Source organism: Emydura macquarii, unplaced genomic scaffold (assembly GCF_026122565.2).
Source record: "Emydura macquarii macquarii isolate MOO-44397 ecotype Brisbane River unplaced genomic scaffold, CSIRO-AGI_Emac_v2 contig_1483, whole genome shotgun sequence".
Lineage (NCBI taxonomy): Eukaryota > Metazoa > Chordata > Testudines > Chelidae > Emydura > Emydura macquarii.
The window spans coordinates 21,556,883-21,580,279 of record NW_027131620.1 but is presented as its reverse complement, the minus strand read 5'-3'; the positions used below and the strand labels follow the sequence as shown (position 1 = coordinate 21,580,279).

Below are 23,397 nucleotides of genomic sequence, written 5' to 3'. Positions count from 1 at the left end.
AGCACTGATTAAACAACATGGATTGGTGGCTCTGGATGGTGGAAAAATGGCTACTAAATAGAAAAGGCCGAAATGTTGGCAGTGTCCAAAGGCTGAGAGCCGGCCCCGAGTGCTAAAACAGTCCCCATCACTCAGTCACTGAACTAGGCAGTGAGTAGTGTAACAAAGCCAGTTAATACCGAAGACACAGCTAAGCAGGCCGTAAAATGTGCTCTCAGAGCAAGAGCAGTATCTTGAGCAAGATGCACGTGTCCTGCAGCTACTGGTTAATGATAGCAACACTGCTCCTCTGGTCTGTTTTATCGCAGTGGTACAGAAATAATGCCCAGGCCTGGCCTACGCTAGGCCAGTGGTTCCCAACCTTTTCTCTGCCACAGCACACCTCAGGCTCCAGGTGCTCTTTGCCCCACCCCCAGCTGGCGGCTGCAGGAGGGGAGTGGAGGGGCAGAGGAGCCCAACCCATTTTTCACACAGGAGGGAAGAGACTAGAGATTGAAGTCTGATTGGTTGCTCTGCCCCTGGATGAAGTGGGGCAGTGAGGCAGACAGCCAATCAGAAGGTGGAGTTCCCCCCCTCTGGTTCTCATGTACTTTTTCAAAACATTCTGTGGCACACCTGTTTGGGCCTGACGGCACACCTGTGTGCCATGGCACACCAGTTGGGAAACACTGTGCTAGGCTTTCCCTCTCAGACTCCCCGAGGGAGCAGCTCCACAGGCAACATATTTGGGAGCCTGAGTGGAGACCAGGTGCCGGCAGCTGCTGCCATTCTAAACCCCATGTTGTCCTTTGAGCAGTTAGGTGATGTGCTGGTAAAAAAAGACAGCAGTGCTCGGGCTATGTAAGTGCTAGCACTGGTGGAACTACACAGGTACAGTTGCCATGCCAGTGAATGGAGTGCGGTTGGAAAGGGGAATAATTTGGACCAAGATTCTCAAAGGTATTTAAGCACCTAACTCCCAAATCAGTGCTACCATTTGAATTCATCTTTGAGGATCTGGACCTTCCACCCTAAGGTTGGGGGCTGGAGCCCATGACTTGTAAGGAGAGACTGAGAGAACTAGGCTTGTTTAGTCCGCAGAAGAGAAGAGTGAGGGGGGATTTGATAGCAGCCTTTAACTACCGAAAGGGGGTTCCAGGGAGGATGGAGCTAGGCTGTTTTCAGTGATGGTAGATGGCAGAACTAGGAACAATGGTCTCAAGTTGCAGTGGGAGGTGGGTCTAGGTTGGATATTAAGAAAAAAATGTTCACTAGGAGGGTGGTGAAGCACTGGAATGGGTTACCTAGGGAAGTGGTGGAATCTCCATCCTTAGAGGTTTTTAAGGTGTGGCTTGACAAAGCCCTGGCTGGGACGATTTAGTTGGGGTTGGTTCTGTTTTGAACGGGATTGGATGAGAGAACCTCCTGAGGTCCCTTCCAACCCTAATCTTCTATGATAAGGAAACAGAAACAAAGTGGCCCATTTCATACCTTCATAAATGCTTCCCCTTGCTCCAGCACCTGTGCATTTCCCATTCCCTTCCCATCTAGGTTATGTTCCATTAGAGGTAGTGGGCCAACTCCCTGGCTCTGTATCAGTACCTGGGGCTCTAGCAAGCCTGATGGGGATTCATGTGCATACAAGGCACAGACTTTGGCAAGTGACAAATTCACTTCAAGTTCTATTCTGAGGACCTGGAGCTTGCTAGCCGTGTGCAGAGAGGTGACTTCTGTCCAGAGTGAATGTTCTCCATTTTACAGAAGGGTAAGAGAATTCATCTTGCCCATCAGTATAAAATGGGAATAATGTTACCATACCTTGAAAAGGGAGGTGGAGTGGAGAGTATGAGGCTTAACAAGGTCACTCAGCTTTTTAGGTTAAGTCTAATCAAATGAACCTACACAAAGGGGTGAACAGGCTATATTAAAATGTGAGATTTTATTAAAATAATACACAACATTTTTCTAATTACAAGTCAAGGGAATAACTACATTTTATTGAATTTAAAACATTTATTTGCTCTTAATAAGTACCTGCTAATTTGCTTAAAATTAAACGTGGGAGAGGGGAGGAGACACATTCCATGGTAAACATCCTTCTAGTTCCAAGGATCTCAGTGCTGTACGTTAATTAAACGTGGGGTTTCTAACTCTTGGCAATCTGAAAGAGGTTACCAATGCTTGAGATAATAATTCTTACCTGCATCTACAACACGCCTCACATTAACTTGCAAAGACTCTCCAGTTACCTAATGTATTTAAGACACATACTGTGCTCATCATAGTGAAGGTTTTACCAACAATTGGGAAGTGTCCTTCGGCAGCACTGCTTCATTTATCCCAGCCTTGGTTTAAGGAAGATAAAACAACAGTGGCTCCCAAAGAGCAAACTCATGGGATCCATACAATGCTGTTCGAGAAGGCATAACTCAGGCCCAGGTAGCCACAGGGAGGTTCCCAACACTGACTGGTTTCAAAGATGCAGGATTCCCTTTACTCTTCTGTCAGAAGGATCTAAGGCCTGGTACTGGGAAGAGCCAGGCTGTTACATCTGCCCTGTAGATACAATCAGGCTTCTGCTTTTCTGGGATCTCATGAGATTATTGATCTGGATTTTGATGTTACTATAGTCTTTGCCTGCCAGCTTTGGCTTCCGCCTCTTTGCTGCCTTGAATGCTGCATTCAGCAGATTGGGCGACAGGGCGGCTTTCTGGTGAGTGCCAGACACGTTGGCCTTTCCCCGCCACTGCTGGTAATAATCCTGCGGCATCGTGTGTCTAAACACTGCCAGGGCGTACTTGGCAATGTCCCCCTTGGCCTCCTCAAACAGTCTCCTGTCCTCCTGGGGGGAGATGCGCAGGAGGGAGCCGTCGGGAATGCTGGCTGCTGCACGAGGGTTATGGGGCAGGGACTGTACCTCAGGGATAGATGGAGCCTCTCCTGATTCCACTGCCTCTCGGTGTCCAGCTGACAAGTTGATCTCAGTCCCCTCACGGTCCATTGGTCTCGTTTCATCCATCTCTGCCAGGGGGATCTCAATTGCCTCCACCTTGGGAATCAGGAGAGTGCCTGGGGGGAGTCCAGGCACATCTGGGGCTGGGGCTTGCTCGAGACCAGCCAATCTGGACTCCATCGCAGACACACTCTTTGTCAAGTCCTCAACATGCTGACGCAGACTCTGATTCTCTCTCCTTGCTTGCTGCAGCTCCCGGGTTAATAACCAGATGGCTGTCTCCCCCGATGGCAGGGATGATCTGAATAGGATGGCTGTAGGTGATGTTTCCCCTGGTGTGGGTGAATCCTTCCTATAGGCTACGCTCTCAGCTATGATTCTTTGCAACTGAAAACACATGTAAAAAGAATCAGATTAGTGTGCAGTCTGTGTGAAGCACTGTAAACCCTCCCCTGCACTCAGTGTGTGTGGATTCCTAATAGGAGTGATTAACAGGAACACACAACAGCAACTGCCCCAGGCCCCTGCAATGACTTACACCCATGTTCCACATCATACACCTGCATCGTCCCGTTGTAAGCGCTTGCAGGATCAGGTCTAAGTTGATAAGGGGTAGGGTCCCGTTGCATTACTTGGTTTACACAGGTATGGAGCAGCCAGTGTCATTTAGCCTGTGATTTCAACACCAGCTCGACGCCTACAGCTCATCCGCTGGCACGCTGGATACACAAGTACAACCGAAGTTTGGCCTGCAGTAGACAGAGCCCCAGTTTCTAGCACAGAGCATCAGCTATGGCTGTAGCTGGACATTGTTCTTGTCTAACCTTGCAGCTAACCTGGCACTGGCTTGGTTTCAGCCATGGGTAGCATTTGTAGTATAGCAACCTAGTAAGTATGGCGTGATCTAATATAAGTAGTGGGTAAGGTAAAGGGACAGCACCTCAGCCTCTTTACAGCTCCTAGAATGGCAACCACAGCCTCTGTGTGACGCTCTTGGTTCATTCCCTTGTGTGCATGCCTGTGCATGTGCACCTATTCGGGGCCAGCAGAGATCCTACTGTCAGGGCATGGGCAAAAGATGCAGGGGTTCGTGTGTAAGCACACTCCAGCTACCCTGCTCTCCGGCCACAGAGGGCTGTTGAGGGACGTCTATGACACAAAATTTCCTCACAGGAACTTTTCAGTCACTGTTGGATCAGTTTTCAAAAAACCCAGCCCTGCTCTATTACTAATAGTGATTGAATTAACTCTGAATAGTTTTAAGACCCTAATTTAACCAGTTAGGTAAATTAATAGTTTGCATTTTCCTCATCCTGGATAGTGAAAGCAGATAGGTCAGTGTCAGTATCTTTCTAGTCAATTTCATAACAATATCATATAGATCAAGTTCACTTCTTGATTCTAACCATAACAGAGGCAAATTAAGGGAATGTTAAGATATTTTTAAAAATAACAAGATAATAAACTGTGTTCATTCAGTTAAAGTCATGAAAATATTGCTATTTCTATTGACATATTTTTATCTAATTTTGTGTAGGTTTTTATATATAGCACTCTTCCTTCCCTTCCCTTCCCAAAATCTGTTGTGATTTAACTTGCTGGTGTGTTTTCTTGACGCAAACTGAGAAAAATGCATAAATACCATAAGCAATTAAAAGGAAACTAGTTTAAGTTCTTTGTTTAAATGTTCTACAAGCAACCTAAGTAACGATTAATTGAGTAGCTTTTACCCCAAGTTTGTGTCTTTAAAAGAAAAGCAGGTGAAGAGAAATATTCTCTGCAGCACACGAATTGCTTCACCTGACTTCAGTGGTGATTCACTGTAAGCGTCTGCAGTGTCAGACAGGAAGTGCAATGGAATGACTTACAAGGTGCTTGAGCATAGTGTGTGTTTTCCTTTTAAAAAGACACATCAGATTTGACCTACGGGGAGAACTCCAAATGTTTCAGCTACCTTGGCTGGGAGGGAGGGGAGAAATCCCCAAACTTTCCCTTTGGGGTGAAGCCCAACATCAGCAGAATAAGCCGATGGAGAATCTTCCTGAGAGAGTTCTGAGGGAATGAAAATGTGTTAAGAATGGAATGATTGATTTGCTGACCTCTCAGGATCCTAACCCCTTCCTGGTCAAGTGCTGTAGCCTTAAATTTCCCCCCAGTCTTGTACAAACGAGCTTTAAGAAAGCCTAAGACCAACCAAAACGTCTCCAGAGATTTTAAAAGGACAGCGGACACACGTGCTGTGCAGAGTTTGCATCCTCAACCCCCTGCAACATTAAGAAACTTAAAACAAAACTGATTGGAAACAGTAGTCAGAGGTCTTGGAGCTTCACCTGAGACATCCATGCCCTGACGGAGGCCAGGTTTCCCTGTTCTGTCTCTCAAACCAAACTCACGGTGGGGTAAACAATCCTGCAGAGAGACAACTACAGCAGAGGCCTTGGAATCAAGAAATGGCTGTACCTTGTAAGGCCAATGAGGCATCCTGAGTCAGAACAAGAGGGACCGTGACAGCAGCGAGTCTCAGCACTCGAGTAGTCCCAGGCTGTAGAGGAACAACTGACCAAGTGAGGGTAGCTGAGCTTTATACAGGACCAGGCATTGTTCTCTCAGTGCCCATTCTGACGCAATCAAGTCATCATTGGCTGGATTTGAATCCCTGCGATGTTCCTCCCCCAGACTAACCAACATACTCTTTGATCCCAGGTCTGAGGTTCTGACTCAGTAAAACTGCCATTGACACCCAGAGGCTGGCTTTTCTTGAGGGCTTGTACCGCAGCGAGAAGATAAGAGGGGCTCAGCACGCAGGCCTAATGCAAGGGTCCAAGTTTGATGTTTTTGGAATAAGACACTTTGTGACTCGCTCAACCCAACCTCATCTGCTCAGCGTGCCACTGTGTGTCAAACCTCCAGCAGCGCTGTGTCCTCTGTGCGTTGCAATCTGTACACAAAGCGACTGTCCGTTAACACAGCGTTTGTGAGTCACTGTTTCCGATACTCCATTCCCAAAGTGTATTCAGCCTTGGAGGTGAACAAGTCATGGAATTCTGTTGCCTGAGTATTATGAAGTCCTTGGAGCAGGGACATGGGGCAGGGTTTTTTTTTCAGGAGGATATTAGTTTGCCAGGCCCCCCTTTGAAGGACATTATACATGGCTTTGTTTGGATGAGCCTGGAATATTGTGTTTCGGGATCCCCAGAATCCATTATTTTCTTTAGGGAGTGAATGAACCAGTGATGACCCATAGGAGCGAGAGAAGCAGCCCGAACCGAGAGTGGGGTTTGCGAAATGGGGGTGATATTTTGAACTGGCAATCTTTCAGCTGGCAGGCCCTGATACTTGGAAATGGCTTGCACCAGGCTGTGTTGTGGAGTTAGTGAATTGGAAGTTGGAGAGGAAAGGCCTGGTGCTTGCCTCATTTTATGGGAGGAGAGTGGAGCCAGAGATAGGATGGGAGTAACCAAATTATCACCACTGTCATTAACTCCATTTTACAGATGGGGAAACTGAGGCATGGAGCAGCTAAGTGACTTGCCCAAGCTCACTCATCAGGCCAGGGCCAGGAGCCAGCTTAGAACACAGGTCTCTTGAGTTCCAGTCCAGTGCTCTGCCCACTAGGCTTTCTGTTTCTGGCTGTTTGTTTGCAGATTTGGACAGCCCTACACTAGTTATCAGGCTAAAGGCTCTATTGGAAAGAAGAAAGTCTAGAAACATGTTCTATTTCCTAAATAAAAAATGAATTGTGTAGAAAACACCGGGGGGTGCTCAGGGAGATGCCAGGCCCAAATTAATTTAACATCATTGAACTTCAGCAGGAATATAGACCAACCTCCCCCACCCCCAGTACAGTCAGCTACTGTCTTTCTGGAAAGACCCATATAAAGCCATTTCTCCTGTTTGTTTGGGTCTTTCACACAGGAACAGAAGCGGGAAAAAAAACATTTCTGCCCAAAACAGGTCAATGTGATTGTAAAACCATGAGTGCCAAAGGGCAGCCCACAGCAGGCTTAGTGCCTAAAACTACTTTTAATTCATGTCTTGAAACTGTCAATTTCAGATGAACAGTGTCATTTTGTGTAGGTGGATTCATCTGGAGTTTCTACTATTGTGCAGAAAAAAATCTCTTCCACCCCTGAAGTTCTCCATGTCCCCAATTTCCCATGCAATCGAATAGAACCAAACAAAAAAACAGCTCCTTCCTGATCAACAGGCAGCTAAGTAAGTGCAAATCCGAGTCTGTGGGATTTCTGCCCCTCCTGAGGATTTAGGGTCAAACTTATTCCTGCTGAAGTCAGGGAAGAATGGAAATAATTTTGTTTTGACAGAGGTGCTACAACTGCATAAAGAAAAACAACACCTCTGTCAAAACAAAGGTGTTTTAAATTATTTCCATTCTTTCAAGCTGTGGTGTCACTTATAGTAACTTTCAGGCAGAAATGAATTCAGTACAAAAAGTTCCCAAGCCTTCTGAAGTCCTAGAAGCCAAGGTTGCCATTATTTCTGAGAGCCATATGGGCTCCACCCTCGAGAGCTCTGGCATAGGGGAAAAGTCAGCAACTATTTTATGTTTAGTGCCTTCAGTGCAGACTGAGTGGCACAAGACAGAGAAGCAAAACCTGTCCTTGCCCCAAAGATCTTTCTTATGCCCAGGTTCACAAAAGGGACTTCAGTAGCGTGATGCTGAGCATCACAGCCCCTAATGTTTGGGCACCTAGAAAATCACAGGAACATCCAGCGATCCTCAAAGCCTGAATTATCTGCCCAGGCTCCCTATATAATTACTGGGGAGAGACCAATGCCTTAGAATGCGATCCACAAAGCCAGCGTCCCAGGTGGGGAGCCGCCTAAGCTCACAAATGGGAGATGCTGACCAGAATGGTGTGTGCTAAGCCCTGCCCCTCTCTGAATTGGGTGCCTGCATCTACATGTGGTTGATAGACCGGAGGAAAATGGGCATTCAATGCCTAAGTCACATGTGCGGTCCAGTCTGGTAAGTGTGCTCATAGGCCACCTAACTCCACACAACACAGCCAGAGTGGAGGGGGAGGTAGACCTCCTTTACAACCTTTTAGCCTTGTGGTTAGGGTACTCACCCAAAATGTGGGAGAGCCCTGGTTCATGTCTCCCCTCTATGGATTGCTCTGGGGGTTAGGCACCTAGGTATCTGCGCTGGGGCAGCAGTGCATTTCCAGATGCAGAAACGTAGGCACTGAGGGAACTTTTACTGCAGAAACCTAGGCACCAGGTGAATTGAGGAACCTACAGCGTTGGGCAGCACTTGAGCAGGAGTTTTGTGGATCACAGTGATGCGTGAAATCAAGACCTAGGCCCCTAAGTACCTTGGTGGATCTCACCCTTCCAGTTCAAGGTGCTGATCCTGCATCAGGTTTCATTATTGTGGAGCCTGTCAGTCACCTCCCATAGGTGCAGGAATCTGCACGGGGGCCTACAAGGGACACAACCAAGACATGATGTTCTGGGAAATCCAGACGTGCGAATTGCTTGGCCGGGGGGGGGGGGGGTGTGTGTGTGTGTGTGTGTGTGTGTGTGTGTGTAAAAAAACATTTCCTAAGGGCCTGCTGGAAGAAGTGGGTGTCTGGAGTAATCAGGGAGGCTGATGGTTTGGTGAGCTGGGTTGAGAGAGAAGATGTGATGCAAAGGATCCAGTGTGGCAAAAATGCACAGGGATGGGAGGAAAATGAAAACAAAGCAGTATTAAAGAGCCCACAAAATAAGAATGTTTTAATCCCTAACAGTGCACCCAGCACAAAACCAGCTGTTCCATCACTGATATAGACATTCTAAAATAACAAAATTAATGCCAAGGCTACCCCAGAGACCAGAGCAGCAGGGATGGGGAAGTCACAACCCAAGGGAAATGTGGATACATAGAATAGAACAGTCAGCTATTGACATTTTTGTCTCACTTTATTCCCATGCAAGAAGGATCTTTCAAATAAGTGAAATTTGCAAACCCCAGTGGGAACGCTCATCAGCTGCCTGGATATTGCCACCAAGGGAAGCAGCAGTGAAAGAGTTGTCATGGGGATGGGGCACATCAGCTGTGAGCTGTCAAAAGGAGGTTTCAGAGTTAACACCCCATTGAGATGAATGGGGCCGTTCACACCTCTACTAGAAATTGATCCAAAGCCTTTTTAAGTCCGTAAATGACTCCTCTTGACTTCAGTGGGTGTAGACTGAGCCTCTCCCATTGTTTGGTTGTTTGTCTGCAATGCATGATTTTTTTAAAGGAAGCCTACATAAGCTTTTAGGTTAGAAACCCTCAACATAAGTACAAATGTTTTCAGTGACCATAACTGAATGAATGAGGTTTATTGTATCGTTATTTTAAAAACATTTAAGGTACCCCATTGTTGTTAGATTAAAGAAATTAACTGGCTCTGTGTGGTATTGATGTGAAATTGATTTTAAAAATATTGAAACTGACCAGTCTACTTTGGCTATTCCAGCTGAGGAAAATACAAACATCTTCATTTACCCGGATTGTTTAAATAAGGGTCTCAAAACTATTCATATTTAACTCAGTTCCTATCAGTAAAAGGTCAGGGCTGGTTTTATTTCAAATCTGATGTTGAATGAATGAAGCATCTGTATGAGAAAATTTTGGTCCAAAGCAAAAACCCAAGTGACAAAGATCCCCACAGGCCCTTTTGTGCTGCAGACATCCCTCAGCAGCACTCGGTGACTGGAGAGCAGGGTGACTGGAGTGGGCAGCCCCACGGACCCCAAGTGCGTCCCGGCCATGCCGTGAAGGTGGGATCAGTGCTGGCCCTGAGTCACAAATGCACAAACAAGAACCTGTTGGGAAAGGGCCAGATTTCTACAGAGAAGCTGTCTGTGGTGGCTTTTCTAGGAACTGAGGCAGGGATGAGGAGTTAACCTCTTTCGCTCCCCATGATTTTTATTTGATCTCTCCATCCTCACAGAGCTGCTGTACACTACAAACGCTAGCTCCTGAAGGAGGGCTATTGGGCAGGAACTTCTCCTCAGAGGAGGAGGGAGTCTTTCCTGATTCCACAACCTCAGAGACAGGTGAGCAGATAAGGAGCTGGCCCCACTCCCCCCCCCCCTCCACTGGCCCTGTGACATCCCCACTACCACCTCCACAGCCCCTGTGTGTGCAATGCCCTCCCCAGCTTTGTGGTCCAAGCCCTAATCCACCAACAAGGCCAATTTTAAGAAACCAAAATACTTCCCTCCACAATGCCAACCAGAAATGACAATAGCACAGACCATTCCTAAACCCTCACCCCTGGATTTCCCCTGCACCTCAACTTCTTTGAGCTTGGCTTTCAGGCTTCTGTCCTGCATAGGAACTTCCTGTGCAGACCCCTGCACCTGTGGAGAATCTCACTGACAGGACTCCACACCAGTAAATCCATCTACAAGATGGGCCCTTGGGCTGTAAGCTCTTTGCACAGGGTTACTTTTTACTTATGTACCTTGTACCGCTCTGTGCACATTGCTGGTGCTAAACAAATAATAGATGCTGATAAGTTTCCAGCCTACAGAAGGAGGAATCCTTTCCTTTAGGCTCTCTCAAGAAGGGGGACAAAAGGGCTCTAAGGAAGAATGGCTGGCTATAGTCAGAGGTTTCAGATTTCAGAGAAGTTGGGTTTTTCACACTAAAATCTGAAAACACACTTTCCTTACTACACCCAGTCACATCTAAGCTCACCAGGATGGTAAGAAATCAAATGAAATCTCTGCTTGCTCAGTTGCTTACTGTGTTCATTGGATGACACGTCACTTTCATTATTTTTACGAGGAAGGGTTCTGTAGACAGCAGCTCTCAGTTTCTCTGTTGCTGTCTGCGTGTTTCACAATAACAGGGAGAAAAACTTCTTTCAGGGGGAAAATGTGATGGTATTTCCTGGTCTCCCCAGTGTTCTCTACAGAAGGTAAATGTCAGCTGAAACACATTTTCTAGTCATTTCCTAGCTCCTCTGGCTGTAAACAGATCAGGGCAATGGACAAACTAAACTAACCGACTTGGCACAGGGTCTAACTAAAGATAAGCCTAAAATTTTTTTTGGGGGGACGGAGGTTTCCTTTCTGATGATTTTAAATAACATTCCACTGCAGAGCTTACAACTCAAACATTGCAGCATTTTGCTAATGCATGAGACCCAGGGAAGAAACTGTCTACTCGGTTTTCACTGCAAACTGAAAGGCTAAACGGAAACATGAGCATGTTGTGTAATTAACAACACAGGTAAAGATGAAGGGGTAAAGTTTGCTGCCGCCTTGTCTAGTTAAAAGAAAAGTGCATGTGGGAAACACTGATAATGTTGTAGAAATAATACTGCGTGGGAGCCATGCTCCAGGATGCAAGTCTCTGATGACCCACTTGATTGCATCAGAATGGGTGCTTTGAGAAAACAGTGCCTGGTCCTGTATAAAGCTCAGCTACCTTGGTCAGTTCTCCTATGGCTGCTGAAGACTTTACTCCTGTTGCTGCATTTCTGCAGTTGCTGTCCCTCCTGTTCTGGATCTGGCTCCAGGATGCCTCATGGGAATAACAAGGTACAGTCATTTCTTGATCCCAAGGCATTTCCTGCAGTATTATTTACCCCACAGTGAATCTGATTTGGGAAAGGGAATGGGATGAAACTGGTCTCCTTCAGGCCATGGGCGGGTGAAGCACAACTCTTTTCTTCCATTTCTAATCAGTTTGACTTTTTTTCCTAATGGTGCTGGATTGAGGTTGTCCTAGCAACTGATTTCTCTGGCATTTTGAAATCAAGGAAGAGAAATCTGACATGTCCTATTTTAAAAGCAATTTGCAGATGAATCCTGAAGAAATCAGAACATGCGGTGTAATTTACCATGAGGGACTAAGGAAAAAAATCTATTTCTTAATGATCTGGGGGCAAAGACTGTCCTTTATTATGGTTTTGTACAGCCCCTAGCCCAAAGGGGCCCAAAATGGTTATGGCCTTTGGGCACCGCTCCAATATAAATGATCGGTTGTGGGGTTTTGATGCACATTAGATTCCTTTTCAAACCCTTCTACTACATTGCCTTCTTCAAAACCGAATGGGCCCTCCAAGGCAGCCAGTTCACTGAGCCATCCTCAACAGGAGCTTCTGCCTAATAATGAAGAGATGGGAAAAGAAATTGCAGTGCTTGTTTGACTGCATAGAAATGCGGGAGGTCTGTGGTTAGAAAGCAGGGCCCTGAACACTGTTGTAAGAGCAAGTATCTTTTTTGAAAAAGAGAGAAATTTGCAAGGTCTATTTTCTAATGCATTTTGCAGAAAATGACTGAATTTGATATTGCAGACACTCTGTCGGTGATTCAGTGATTAGTGTGTTATATAAATCTTTCCGTTATGCACTTTTAAATAGACCATGTTGTAGTACAAGCTACACACTAATCTTATGTTGTGAATAACAGAGTATTTGAACAAAATTTAAAAATGAGTTCACTTTTCTGCTATTTTCTTTTTGCTTTTCTGTCCCCTTGCATAGTAGCTTGTTTCTCCCCGGGTTCTCATGTACTTAAACAGTTTCATTTTTTGACCCTATTGTTGGTATCAACAAGTTCACTTGGTCAATATGATATTGATATGAAATTTATGAAATTGACTTTAGTTCCCCCCCTCAAAAAATAACACCCCCAAAAAAACCACAAACCTGACCCATCTAGTTTCATTATTCTGTTAAATGCAGACACATTAATTTATCCAGAATGTTTAAATCTAAATGTTTAAACTATTGAATTCAGACCCCGGCTGGATGCAGCTTATCTGTAAGTGCAGACAGGGACACAGCAACCACAGCTGACACCCTGTGCTAAAAACTGAGGCTTTGGCTAGGGCAGGCAAAGCTTAGGTGGCACTTGGTGTTAGCGTGCCAGTTCGATGTAGAAATCACAGGCTAAGACACCACTGGCTCCTCTGTATGGCCCCTGTTCAAACTAATAATGCAGCGGGAGCCTGTCACTTATGAACTTGGGGCCTGATCCTGAATAGCACTTACTGTAGGACTGCTCACGTACATCAAGCAAAGCTTGAGTGGAAGTTCTTTCAGGCCTGGATCAATAGGCGTTGGGTGTTCCCATTGCTCACCCCAACTCTATTAGGAATCCGTGCTCAATGAACACAGAGTGTATGATCTACAGTGCTTTACACAGACTGCACGCTAATCTGACCCTTTATTCTGTGTGTTTCAGGTGCAAGTGCAAAGCCTCTTAGCTGAGCATGGAACCAACCATGAGAATTCACAGAGTAGTAACCCATCCACATTGGAGCAAACACCAAAAACAGGTGTCATCTTGAAAGCTTCCCTGGCCTTGCCCTCCTGGGACGCTGCTGTCTGGACACTGTGCCAGGAGTTGCAGCAAGCGACGAGAGAGAATCAGAGTCTGCATCAGCATGTTGAGGACTTGACAAAGAGTGTGTCTGCGATGGAGTCCAGGCTGGCTGGTCTCGAGCAAGCCCCAGCCCCAGATGTGCCTGGACTCCCCACAGGCACTCTCCTGATTCCCAACGTGGAGGCAATTGAGATCCCCCTGGCCGAGATGGATGAAACGAGACCAATGGACCGTGAGGGGACTGAGATCAACTTGTCAGCTGGACACCCGGAGGCAGTGGAAACAGGAGAGGCTCCATCAACCTCTGCAGGAAAGTCTCTGCCCCATAACCCTCGTGCAGCAGCCAGCATTCCCGACGGCTCCCTCTTGTGCATCTCCCCCCAGGAGGACAGGAGACTGTTTGAGGAGGCCGAGGGGGACATTGCCAAGTACGCCCTGGCAGTGTTTAGACACACGATGCCGCAGGATTATTACCAGCAGTGGTGGGGAAAGGCCAACGTGTCTGGCACTCGCCAGAAAGCCATCTTGTCGCCTGATCTGGTGAATGCAGCATTCGAGGTGGCAAAGAGGTGGAAGCCAAAACTGGCAGGCAAAGACTATAGTAACATCAAAATCCACATCAATAATCTCATGCAATCCCAGAAGAGCAGAAGCCTGGTTATATCTACAGGGCAGATGTAACAGCCTGGCTCCCCCCAGTACCAGGCCTTGGATCCTTCCTATAGAAGAGTAAAGGGAATCCTGCATCTTTTTAAACCAATCAGCTCTAGGAACTTCTCCGTGGCTCCCATGGGAGCTGGGCCTGAGTTAAGCCTGTGAGATCAGGCACTCAGTGTTGTGCAGATCTCATGGGTTTGCTCTTCGGAGGCCACAGTTTGATCCCAGTTACATCCTCAAGGGGACAATTGTAGCAGTGACTCCGAAAGATATTTACTAATTATTGGTGAGACTTTTTCTGTGCGTGGTCATGAGCACAGTGTAGGTAGTCAAACGAAGGCATGCAGAGCCTCAGTTCAGCTCCTTGCATCACTGTCTCATTCCTGCTGATTGGCTGCTTTATGAAAGAGGCCTTCTTGAAACTGTTCTTGTTCAAGAAAGTTCTGTCAAACTGCTCTCCAGCATTCAGAAACACTTCCACATTTGTTACTTGGCATCAAGGATCCCAACTTGTGTGTGTACACGGTGGGTGTTTTTTAACAGTATGTAATTTAAAGCAAAGTAATGGCTTACTTGTTAGGAGCAAAGTAATATTTTGTCATCAGTGCATCACTGAAATGAATTCCTTTGAATTGTATAAAAGCTTGTCAATTTAAAGCGGTGTGATATCTCTAATAAAATACCTTGTCATTGTAAATGTGGTGTGTGTCGCTCTAATAACATACCTTATCAAATTCTTGTGGGAGAATTTTGAGAACCCCTGTTTATCCTTAAACATTTACCCCCAGCTCCTAACCTCCCACCCAAAGCAGGTCGACGTCATCCCCATTTCATACTGCAAAAACCTTTCAAAGGAATGAAACTTGCAAACCCCAGTGGAAAAAGCTCATGAGCTGCCTGGATATTGCCACCAAGGCAAACAGCAGAGAGAGAGTTAGCAATGGGGCACCTCAGCTGTTCACAGTTATTGAGATGAACGGGGCAGTTGACACCTCTGCCAAAACCCTTTGAAGTCCATAAAAAGACTCCTCTTGACTTCAGTGGCTCTGTGACTCAGGCCACACAGCTGTTTCAGGCCATTTGTGTATAGAGGCAGTTAGTTTGTTTGCCCTGCATTGGGTCACAGACTGAAGGATTTATGTATGAACAGATGGGCTAGAAAATTATTATAAAACGTGTTTAAATTGAAATTTACCTTCTGCAGAAACTGCTGTGGAGAGAAGGAAATAAGAACACTTCAGCTATACAGCATCGCCGGGGGCACTAATTTATTCAGCAGAATATTGGATGAGGTGGATTTCAGAAGAAAGATACTTTTCAATACCACAGCCGCCATCATGATTCTACCTGTTAACCTGATGCTTCCAATTGAAATTGACCAGAGTAAAAATCCATGTTTAAAAGGAGTTTCAATGACTAAGCCTGCTCCCAACTCTCCCTGATTATTTTTATGAATTTGCAAAAAAAAAAAAAATTAAAACTGTTTCTCCCCTTTTGCTGTGAACAACCCACACAAACAGCAGGGTGATGTCCTTTCCAGCAAAGGAGAGATTGACTGACTGTTCAGGGGAAAAGCAAAAGTGACTACACACAAAGTGCCATTGAATAGGCAGAGTAAAGAAACCAAGCAAGCAGAGATTTCATTTTGATTTACCACCCTGGTGAGCTGAGGTGGGTCTGGGAGTAATAAGGAAAGTTTGTTGTCAGACACAAGTGTATTTCTTGTGAAAATCCCAACATCTTTTGAGATCCAAAACCTCTGACTGTATTGGCATAAAGTAGCCATGATTCCCTAGAGCCATTTTGTTGCCCTTCCTCAGGGAGTCCAAGGGAGAGGGGAAAGTCAGCTGGAAACTTATCAGTGTCTATTATTTGCTTAGCACTAGCAATGTGCACGGAGCTGTACAAGGCAGGGAAGTAAAAGCTAAGCCTGCCCAAAGAGCTTATAGCCCCAGGGCCCATGCCCATCTTGCAACTAGATCTACTGGTGTGGGGCCCTCTCAGTGAGATTCTTCAAATCCGGGGTGGGGGGGGGTGACTTTGCAAGTAGGGGGGTTCTTTGTACCATTCTCACTGCTAGTCAGCATCATGGGAGATATGTTTTTGTTTTGTTATTTTTTAAAGAGTGGCCTGATAGCTGATAGAGGCACAGGACTGGGAAGGGACAGGGGCAAATGCCTGGAGATGACAGTGGGTGAAACGGATCATCAGGGATTGGCATTCTTGATGCAGGGGAGAGGTCAGACAGGACACTTCTGAGTGGTGGGTAGGGTTTCCTCACTGGTCCTTCCATGGGAGTAGGGTCTGCAGCCTGGAAACCTTGCTGGGCCTCTGGGATCTAGGGGCTGAACTCCTCAGGAATTTTCCCCAACTTCCCTCCTGCCCCACCTCCACAGCTGCCCAGTTCTCGACCCCCCCCCGGCAGGCCTGGAGAGGAGTCACTGCTGCTCTGAGTGGTGTTCTCTCCGGAATAGCTTTGCACTGAGACACCCAATGTCTTAGGAGGGGAGTAAGCCATGGAAACGACTTGGTCCCAGCCTGCCCCCTCCTGGGCAGGGAAGCCCCAAACCGTCCTGTGAATTCCCTGGGATATGACAGCAAGGAAGGAGGCTGACTCCCCCGCTGCCTCTGGGGCCAGGCTGCTTGTGTGGCGCACAGCAGCCCATGGCCCTGTACAGCCCACAGGTGATGGGCAAAGTGTCCTCGGCCGTGCTGGCGAAGACCCTGCACTTCATCAAGAGCGTGCCCTGCTTCCAAGAGCTGCTGCTGGATGAGCAGCTGGTGCTGGTGTGCAGCTGCTGGGCCCCCCCCCCCCGCCAGGGCCGGCCGAGGAGTGGGTGCACTTTGAGACGGTGGAGACCGCAGAGCCCAGTATGGATATTCACCAGTCGGCAGCAGGAGCGGCCAGGGCCTGCAGCTGCCCTCGGCCGGTGAGATTCAGGTCATCCAAGGCTTCCTGGCCAAGTGCTGGAGCCTGGATGTCAGCACCAAGGAGTACGCCTCCCTCACTGGGACTGTACTCTTCAACCCGAGTGAGTAACCGGGGCTACCGCTGCCTTGGGGAAGGGGACTCCTCTCAGCTGCCCCTCATGGCCATTCCATTCGTTTGATCCTTTGCCTAATCGGTAGAGAAGAGCATCGGACTGGAAGCAGGTGAGGGGGACTGATTGAAGAAGCTGATGGTATTTTGGTCAACAGGAAACTTCTGAAAGCTGGGGCTTTTTTCTGTTGAAGGGGGCTTTGCATTACATTCACTCCGGAGAAGGAAAGGGAGGAGTGGACTTGCCACCTGGCCATGTTTTCTCAGGAGTCGCCCTTTTTTATAGGCTCAGGATCAGCCTGGAGGGCAGGTTTTTTGCACCAGGTGGCAGTATGGGGGTGGAGGAACGTGTGACAATACCGCAAGCCACAGGGAAAGGGGAGAGAGGAGCGAGTGAGGCAGGTGGGGCCTTGGGGGGGAAGAGGTGGAGCAGGGGTGGGGGTCTGGGTACCAGCAGTTAGAAAGGTGGCAACCTTTGATACCAGGCAGAGGAAGGGCATGCAGAGAAGATGCTGAATCCCTTACCCACATCCGTGCCTTCCATCCCAATTCTGGCACCCCTGCATCTCCCATAAAGTGAGGCAAGCACCTTCATCCCTGACTCCCAGTTCACTGACTCCGCAACACAGCCTGGTTGGAGCCATTTCCCAGTATCCTAGAATCATAGCAGATTAGGGTTGGAAGGGACCTCAGGAGGTAATTTAGTCTAGCCCTGCTCAAAGCAGGATCAACCCCAACTAAATCATCCCAGCCAGGGCTTTGTCAAGCTGGGCCTTAAAAACCTCCAGGGATGGAGATTCCACCACCTCCCTAGGTAACCCATTCCAGTGCTTTACCACCCTCCTAGTCAAAAAGTTTTTCCTAATATCCAACCTCAACCTCTCCCACTGCAACTTGAGACCATTACTCCTAGTTCTGTCAACTGCTACCACTGAGAACAGCCTATCTCCATCCTTCCTGGAACTCCCTTGCAGGTAGTTAAAGGCTGCTATCAAATCCCCCCTCATTCCTCTCTTCTGCAGACTAAACAAGCCTAGTTCCCTCAGCCTCTCCTCATAAGTCATGTGCTCCAGCCCCCTAGTCATTTTTGATGTTCTTCTCTGGATTCTCTCCAATTTGTCTACATCCTTTCTGTAGTGAGGGGGCCCAAACTGGACACAATACTCCAAATGTGGCCTCACCAGTGCCAAATAGAGGGGACTAATCACTTCTCTCGATTTGCTGGCAACGCTCCTACTAATGCAGTATCTGGGCCTGCTGGTTGAAAGATTGTTAGATTGAAATATCATCCCCAGATAGAAAAACTCCACTCTCAGGTCCAGGCTTGTTCTCTCGCTCCCATGGGTTGCCTGTGGTTCGTTCATTCCCAGAAGAACATAGTGGACCCTGGGGCTTGTTCCCATGTCTACTCAGTTCCCAGAATGCAAAATTCCAGGCTCAGCAAACCCAGTCCATGTTCAATATTCCTCAAAGGAGCCATGACAAAGTAATATCCTGGCTTCCAAAATTCCTGCTCCAAGGATTTAACAGCTCGGCCAAAGGCATTTCACTGCTTGTTTATTTGCAGGACTGAATACAGCGTGGGGTTGTCTGGTTTTTTTTAGGGGGGAGGCGGAAAGCATATCAGAAACAGTGATTTACAAACCCTGCGGCTAATGGGACAGTCACATTGTTGAAGGATTGCGGAGCATAGAGAACATGGCCTGGTTGGAGGTTTCTAAACAGAGTGGCACGTTGAGCAAACAGGGTTGAGTTGAGGGAGCCACAAAGGGTCAAACTGAAAATATAGGTCTTGGGCCCTTACATTAGACATGGAAGTGAACGTGGCTTTTCCAAAGTGCTCAGCAGCCAAACCTCTTGTCCTAGGAGCTGTACAAACACACGAGAAAGCCAAAGCTACTCATCCCCTCTCAATGGTGGTGGTTCTGAGCAAGCACCTCAGCAGAACTGAGATCCAAGGGTAAAAGCGGTAGATTAATGTGGGTTGCTTTTTGGAAGCTCCACCCCCAGGATTCAAATCCAGCCAATGAGCGATGTGATTGTATTAGAATGGGAGCATTGTGAGAACAATGCCTGGTGACTCAGCTCTCCTGTCTAAAGCACGGTTCCCTTGGTCAGTTCCTCTGGCCTCAGAAAACTGGTTCCTGTTGCTAGTTTTGCTGTTGTTGCTGTCCCTCCTGTTCTGGTTTAGCCTGCCTCACCTCATAGGATTAACAAGGTAAAAGCTATTTCTTTATTCCAATATCTACGCTGTAATCATCTCTCTGCAGGATTGTTTACCCCAACGGAGTTTGGTTTGGGGAAGGGAATGGGGGAACGTGAACATCTTTGGGGCATAGATGTCTGAGTTGAAGCACAAAAGCCTTTCACTTTCTGTTTCTACTCATTTTAACTGTGTTTCCTAATGGTGCAGGATTTGGGGCTGCAAAAATTTCACTGGCATTTGAAACCAAGCAGGACAAATCTGAAGCATCCTTTCTTTCAAAATGAAAATTGCAGCTGAATCCTAAACTAGATCAGAATGTACAGCATAACTCAAGCAATCACTAGAGGCACTGAGAAAAGTCTGTTTTTTTAATGCCTTTGGAGCAGACACTGCCCTTTTTATGAATTTATACAACCCTGGCAAAGTGAGGCCCAAACTGGTTATGGCCCTTGGGCAGTACTGCAGTATAAATGATCTAGTTTAGGTTTTGCGGAATGTTACAATGATTCCTTTTCAAAATATGTTACTGCTTTACCTTCTCCATAACTGAATGGCCTCTCGGAGAGACGAGTGGGTGAGATAATATCTTTCATTGGCCCAACTTCTGTTGGTGAAAGAGACCAGCTTTAAAGCCACACAGAGCTCTCCTTCAGGTCTTTCAGAAGCAGCAATATATTGATTCTTCCTCAACAGGAGCTTCTTCCTAATAATGTAGAGTAGGGGGTCTGAAATTGCAGTGTCTATTCGATTGCAAAAAAAAAAAAAGAAAAAGAAAAAAATGCAGGAGATATTTGCAGCTGTTGTGTGGCTAGGGTGACTTTCAAAGTTGTAAGAGGAAACCATTTTAAAACAGCTCTGAAAATCTTGTTTTCTAATGCATTCAGTTGGGAGCTGCATTTCCTTACATCGGACTCTGTCTGGTTCCTAAGTGATATTGCAGACAGTCTGTCAATGACTCACTCCTGTATGTAATCAGATGTACCTATGTTGTAGTATATAAATATTTTCTTAATGCACTTTTCTTTTGAATAGACATTTTTGGAGTAAATGGTATACTTTCATCTTATGCTGTTAATTACAGAGCTGTTAAACAACTTAAAAACTAGTTTCCTTTTAGCTATTTATGTTGTTTCCTTTTTGCCTTTTTAGCTTGCCTAGAAAAGACCCAATAGCCAGTTTTCCTCCTGGGTCTCATATACCAGCTAAACATTGCAATGTTTGAGTTGTAAACACTGCAGAGGACAGACTCTTTAATTTATCATGGAATATTTTCATTTTTGGGGGGAGAGACTCACCTCATTCTACCCTCAATTTTTCTTTAGGGTTATCTTTGATTTGGCCCCGTGTGTGTGTGTTTTTTAAAAGAAGCCTGCATCAATTTCTGGTTAGAAATCCGTGATATAAATAAACATTTTTTCATTACATGAATGCAGTTTATTTTCTTTAAGTATTCTCCTTATTTCAAAGGTTCATTGTTAGAATGGAGAAGTTAACTGGGGCTGATGCTATTGATATGAAATTGACTTGAAAAATACTGAAATTGTCACTGTTCAGGCTGAGCAAAGATTCAAACATCTTCATTCAGCCAGATTGTTAAATTAGGGTCATAAAACTATGTAATTCTATCCCTGCCAGTTTGTTTGTTTTTATAGCTGGTGTGTAATCCAGAAGTGACAGAAATGTCCCTTTGAAGAAATTTTGTTCCAAAACTAAACCCCAAACCAACCGACGGGAATGCTGCTGGCTCCTTTGTGCTGCAGGCACCCCTCAGCAGCCATCTGTGCCCGGAGAATGGGGTGGCTGGGGTGGGCGCACACAGGGCCCCTGGCACTCTTTACCATGCCATGATGGGGGATCTGTGATGGCCCTGGATACATAAAGATGTGCACACATCTCGGGAATGGGCCAAGATTTCTGGCTGTTGTTCTGAGAGCTGTAAAGAGGCAGAAGACCTATCTCTTTGCCCTCCCCACGGCTTATATTTGAGCTCTCCAACTTTACAAGGCTGCTCTGTACCACAAATTTTACCTGTGACTGCAGTCAGACCAGTGCTGGATGCAACTTAGCTGCAAGCAGAGACAAAGACAGGCAGCATTCAGCTGTACCACGTATTGATAGCCTGTGTGAGAAACTGAGCCTTTGGCTAGGCCAGGCCAGGCCAGGCCAAGCTTGAGTAGTATTAGTATGTCCGGAGTGCCCCCCGGGGCGTGAGCTGTCGGCAGCGATGCTGGTGTTGAAATCACAAACCTAAGACGGCATCGGCTCCCCTATATACCCCATACAAACCAAGTAATGCAATGGGAGCCTGTCCTTTACCAGCTTGGGGCATGTCCCGCGGAACCGCTCACGTGCATCAAGTGAATAACAGGTGTAAGTGCTGGCAGGACGCGGGCCTGGATGAATAGGCGATGTGTGTTCCTGCTGCCCACCCCTCCCCTATCAGGACCTTACACACAGTGACCACAGGGTGTGTGGACTACAGTGCTTCACACAGGCTGCAGGCTAATCTGATCCATTATTTGCATGTGTTTCAGTTGTAAAGAATCACTGCTGAGGGTGGAACCTCCGAGAAGGATTTGCCCAGGATGGAGGAATCACCACCTGCAGCCCTCTTCAAACCATCGCTGCCATGCGGGAGTGTGACCATCTGCTTACTGACCCAGGCACTGCAGCACGTGACGAGAGAGAATCAGAGGCTAGATGAGCGTGTTGAGGATTTGACAAAGAGAGTGTCCACGATTGAGTCCAGGCTGGCTGGTCTCAAGCAAGCCCCACTCCCAGATGGACGCCCCACAGGTACCCTCCGAATTCCCAAGGTGGAGGAGATTGAGATTCCCCTGGCCGAGATGGATGAAACGAGGCCAATGGACCGTGAGGGGACTGAGATCAACTTGTCAGCTGGACACCGAGAGGCAGTGGAATCAGGAGAGGCTCCATCTATCCCTGAGGTACAGTCCCTGCCCCATAACCCTCGTGCAGCAGCCAGCATTCCCGACGGCTCTCTCCTGCGCATCTCCCCCCAGGAGGACAGGAGACTGTTTGAGGAGGCCAAGGGGGACATTGCCAAGTACGCCCTGGCAGTGTTTAGACACACGATGCCGCAGGATTATTACCAGCAGTGGTGGGGAAAGGCCAACGTGTCTGGCACTCACCAGAAAACTGCCCTGTCACCCAATCTGGTGAATGCAGCGTTTGAGGCAGCAAAGAGGTGGAAGCCAAAACTGGCAGGCAAAGACTATAGTAACATCAAAATCCGCATCAATAATCTCATGCGATCCCAGAAGAGCAGAAGTCTGATTGTATCTATAGGGCAGATGTAACAGCCTGACTCCCCCCAGTACCAGGCTTTTGGGTCCTTCGTATAGAAGGGTTAAGGGAATCCTGCATCTGGGAAACCAGTCAGTGCTGGGAACCTCCCTGTGTCTCCAACGGGAGCTGGGTCTGAGTTATGCCTATGGGATAAGGCACTCAGTGTTGTACAAATCCCATGGGTTTGCTCTTTGCAGACCACAGTTTGATCCCAGTTGCAATATGGAGCCACAATTGTAACCGTGCTGCCAAAAGATATTTATCAAATATTGGTAAGATGTTCATGCCGGTGGTGATGAGCATTGTACACATCTCAATAGATTAGATGGTTAACGGGTTTTTTGCATGTTAATGTGGGGTGTCTTCTTGGTGCAGGCAAAAATTATTACTAGGATCAGGTTTACAGATCTCATTGCGCTGTTACTGGTGTTCTGAGAGACATGCAATCATACTGTGGTAAAAAGGGCACAAAACTCAAAATAATGATCCTAAAAAGAAAAGGCCATAAAGACATCAAAATGAGTCAAATGAATGCAAGCTAAGCAAGTTCTGCAGTTGAGATCATTGTGTCGTTCCTTCTGGTTTGCTGCTTTATGGTAAAGTTCTTTTTGAAACTGGTCTTGTTCAATAAAGTTCACACTGCTCTCAAGTATTCAGAGTGGTTTTATTATCAGTGAAATGAGTTCACCTGAATTGTATAAAAACTTGCAATTGGAAATGTTGTGTGTGTAGTTTTAATAACATTGGTTCTCAGATTTGTGTGTAAATTCATTTTGATTGGATATTACCTAAACTTTTGGGAATGATTGTTAAGCCTCAGACACTTCCTTCTTGCAAACCTCATCCAGGAAGCATGTCAATATCATTCCCATTTTTTATTGATGAGTCACATAATCCATTTTGCCAGTGCATTAGATA

The 23,397-nt window shown here is 46.7% G+C and overlaps 1 protein-coding gene and 1 long non-coding RNA gene across 3 annotated transcripts; both read left to right on the top strand.

The window, feature by feature from the left end:
* The first annotated feature begins 9,885 nt into the window (after window positions 1–9,885).
* LOC137157391 (uncharacterized) lies at window positions 9,886–15,441 on the top strand. Of its 2 annotated transcripts, none has more exons than XR_010921109.1 (2): window positions 9,886–9,982; window positions 15,129–15,441. It is a non-coding gene; the product is annotated as an uncharacterized lncRNA (long non-coding RNA). The 2 variants fall into 2 exon arrangements; XR_010921110.1 differs by lacking the exon at window positions 9,886–9,982 and adding an exon at window positions 13,394–14,449.
* A 3,604-nt stretch (window positions 15,442–19,045) lies between these two features.
* On the top strand, window positions 19,046–23,128 carry LOC137157390 (uncharacterized). The gene is made up of 2 exons (XM_067554655.1): window positions 19,046–19,182; window positions 21,705–23,128. The coding sequence occupies exon 2, from the start codon at window positions 21,756–21,758 to the stop codon at window positions 22,488–22,490; it is 735 nt and encodes a 244-aa protein (XP_067410756.1). The 5' UTR covers window positions 19,046–19,182; window positions 21,705–21,755; the 3' UTR covers window positions 22,491–23,128.
* Window positions 23,129–23,397: the final 269 nt, after the last annotated feature.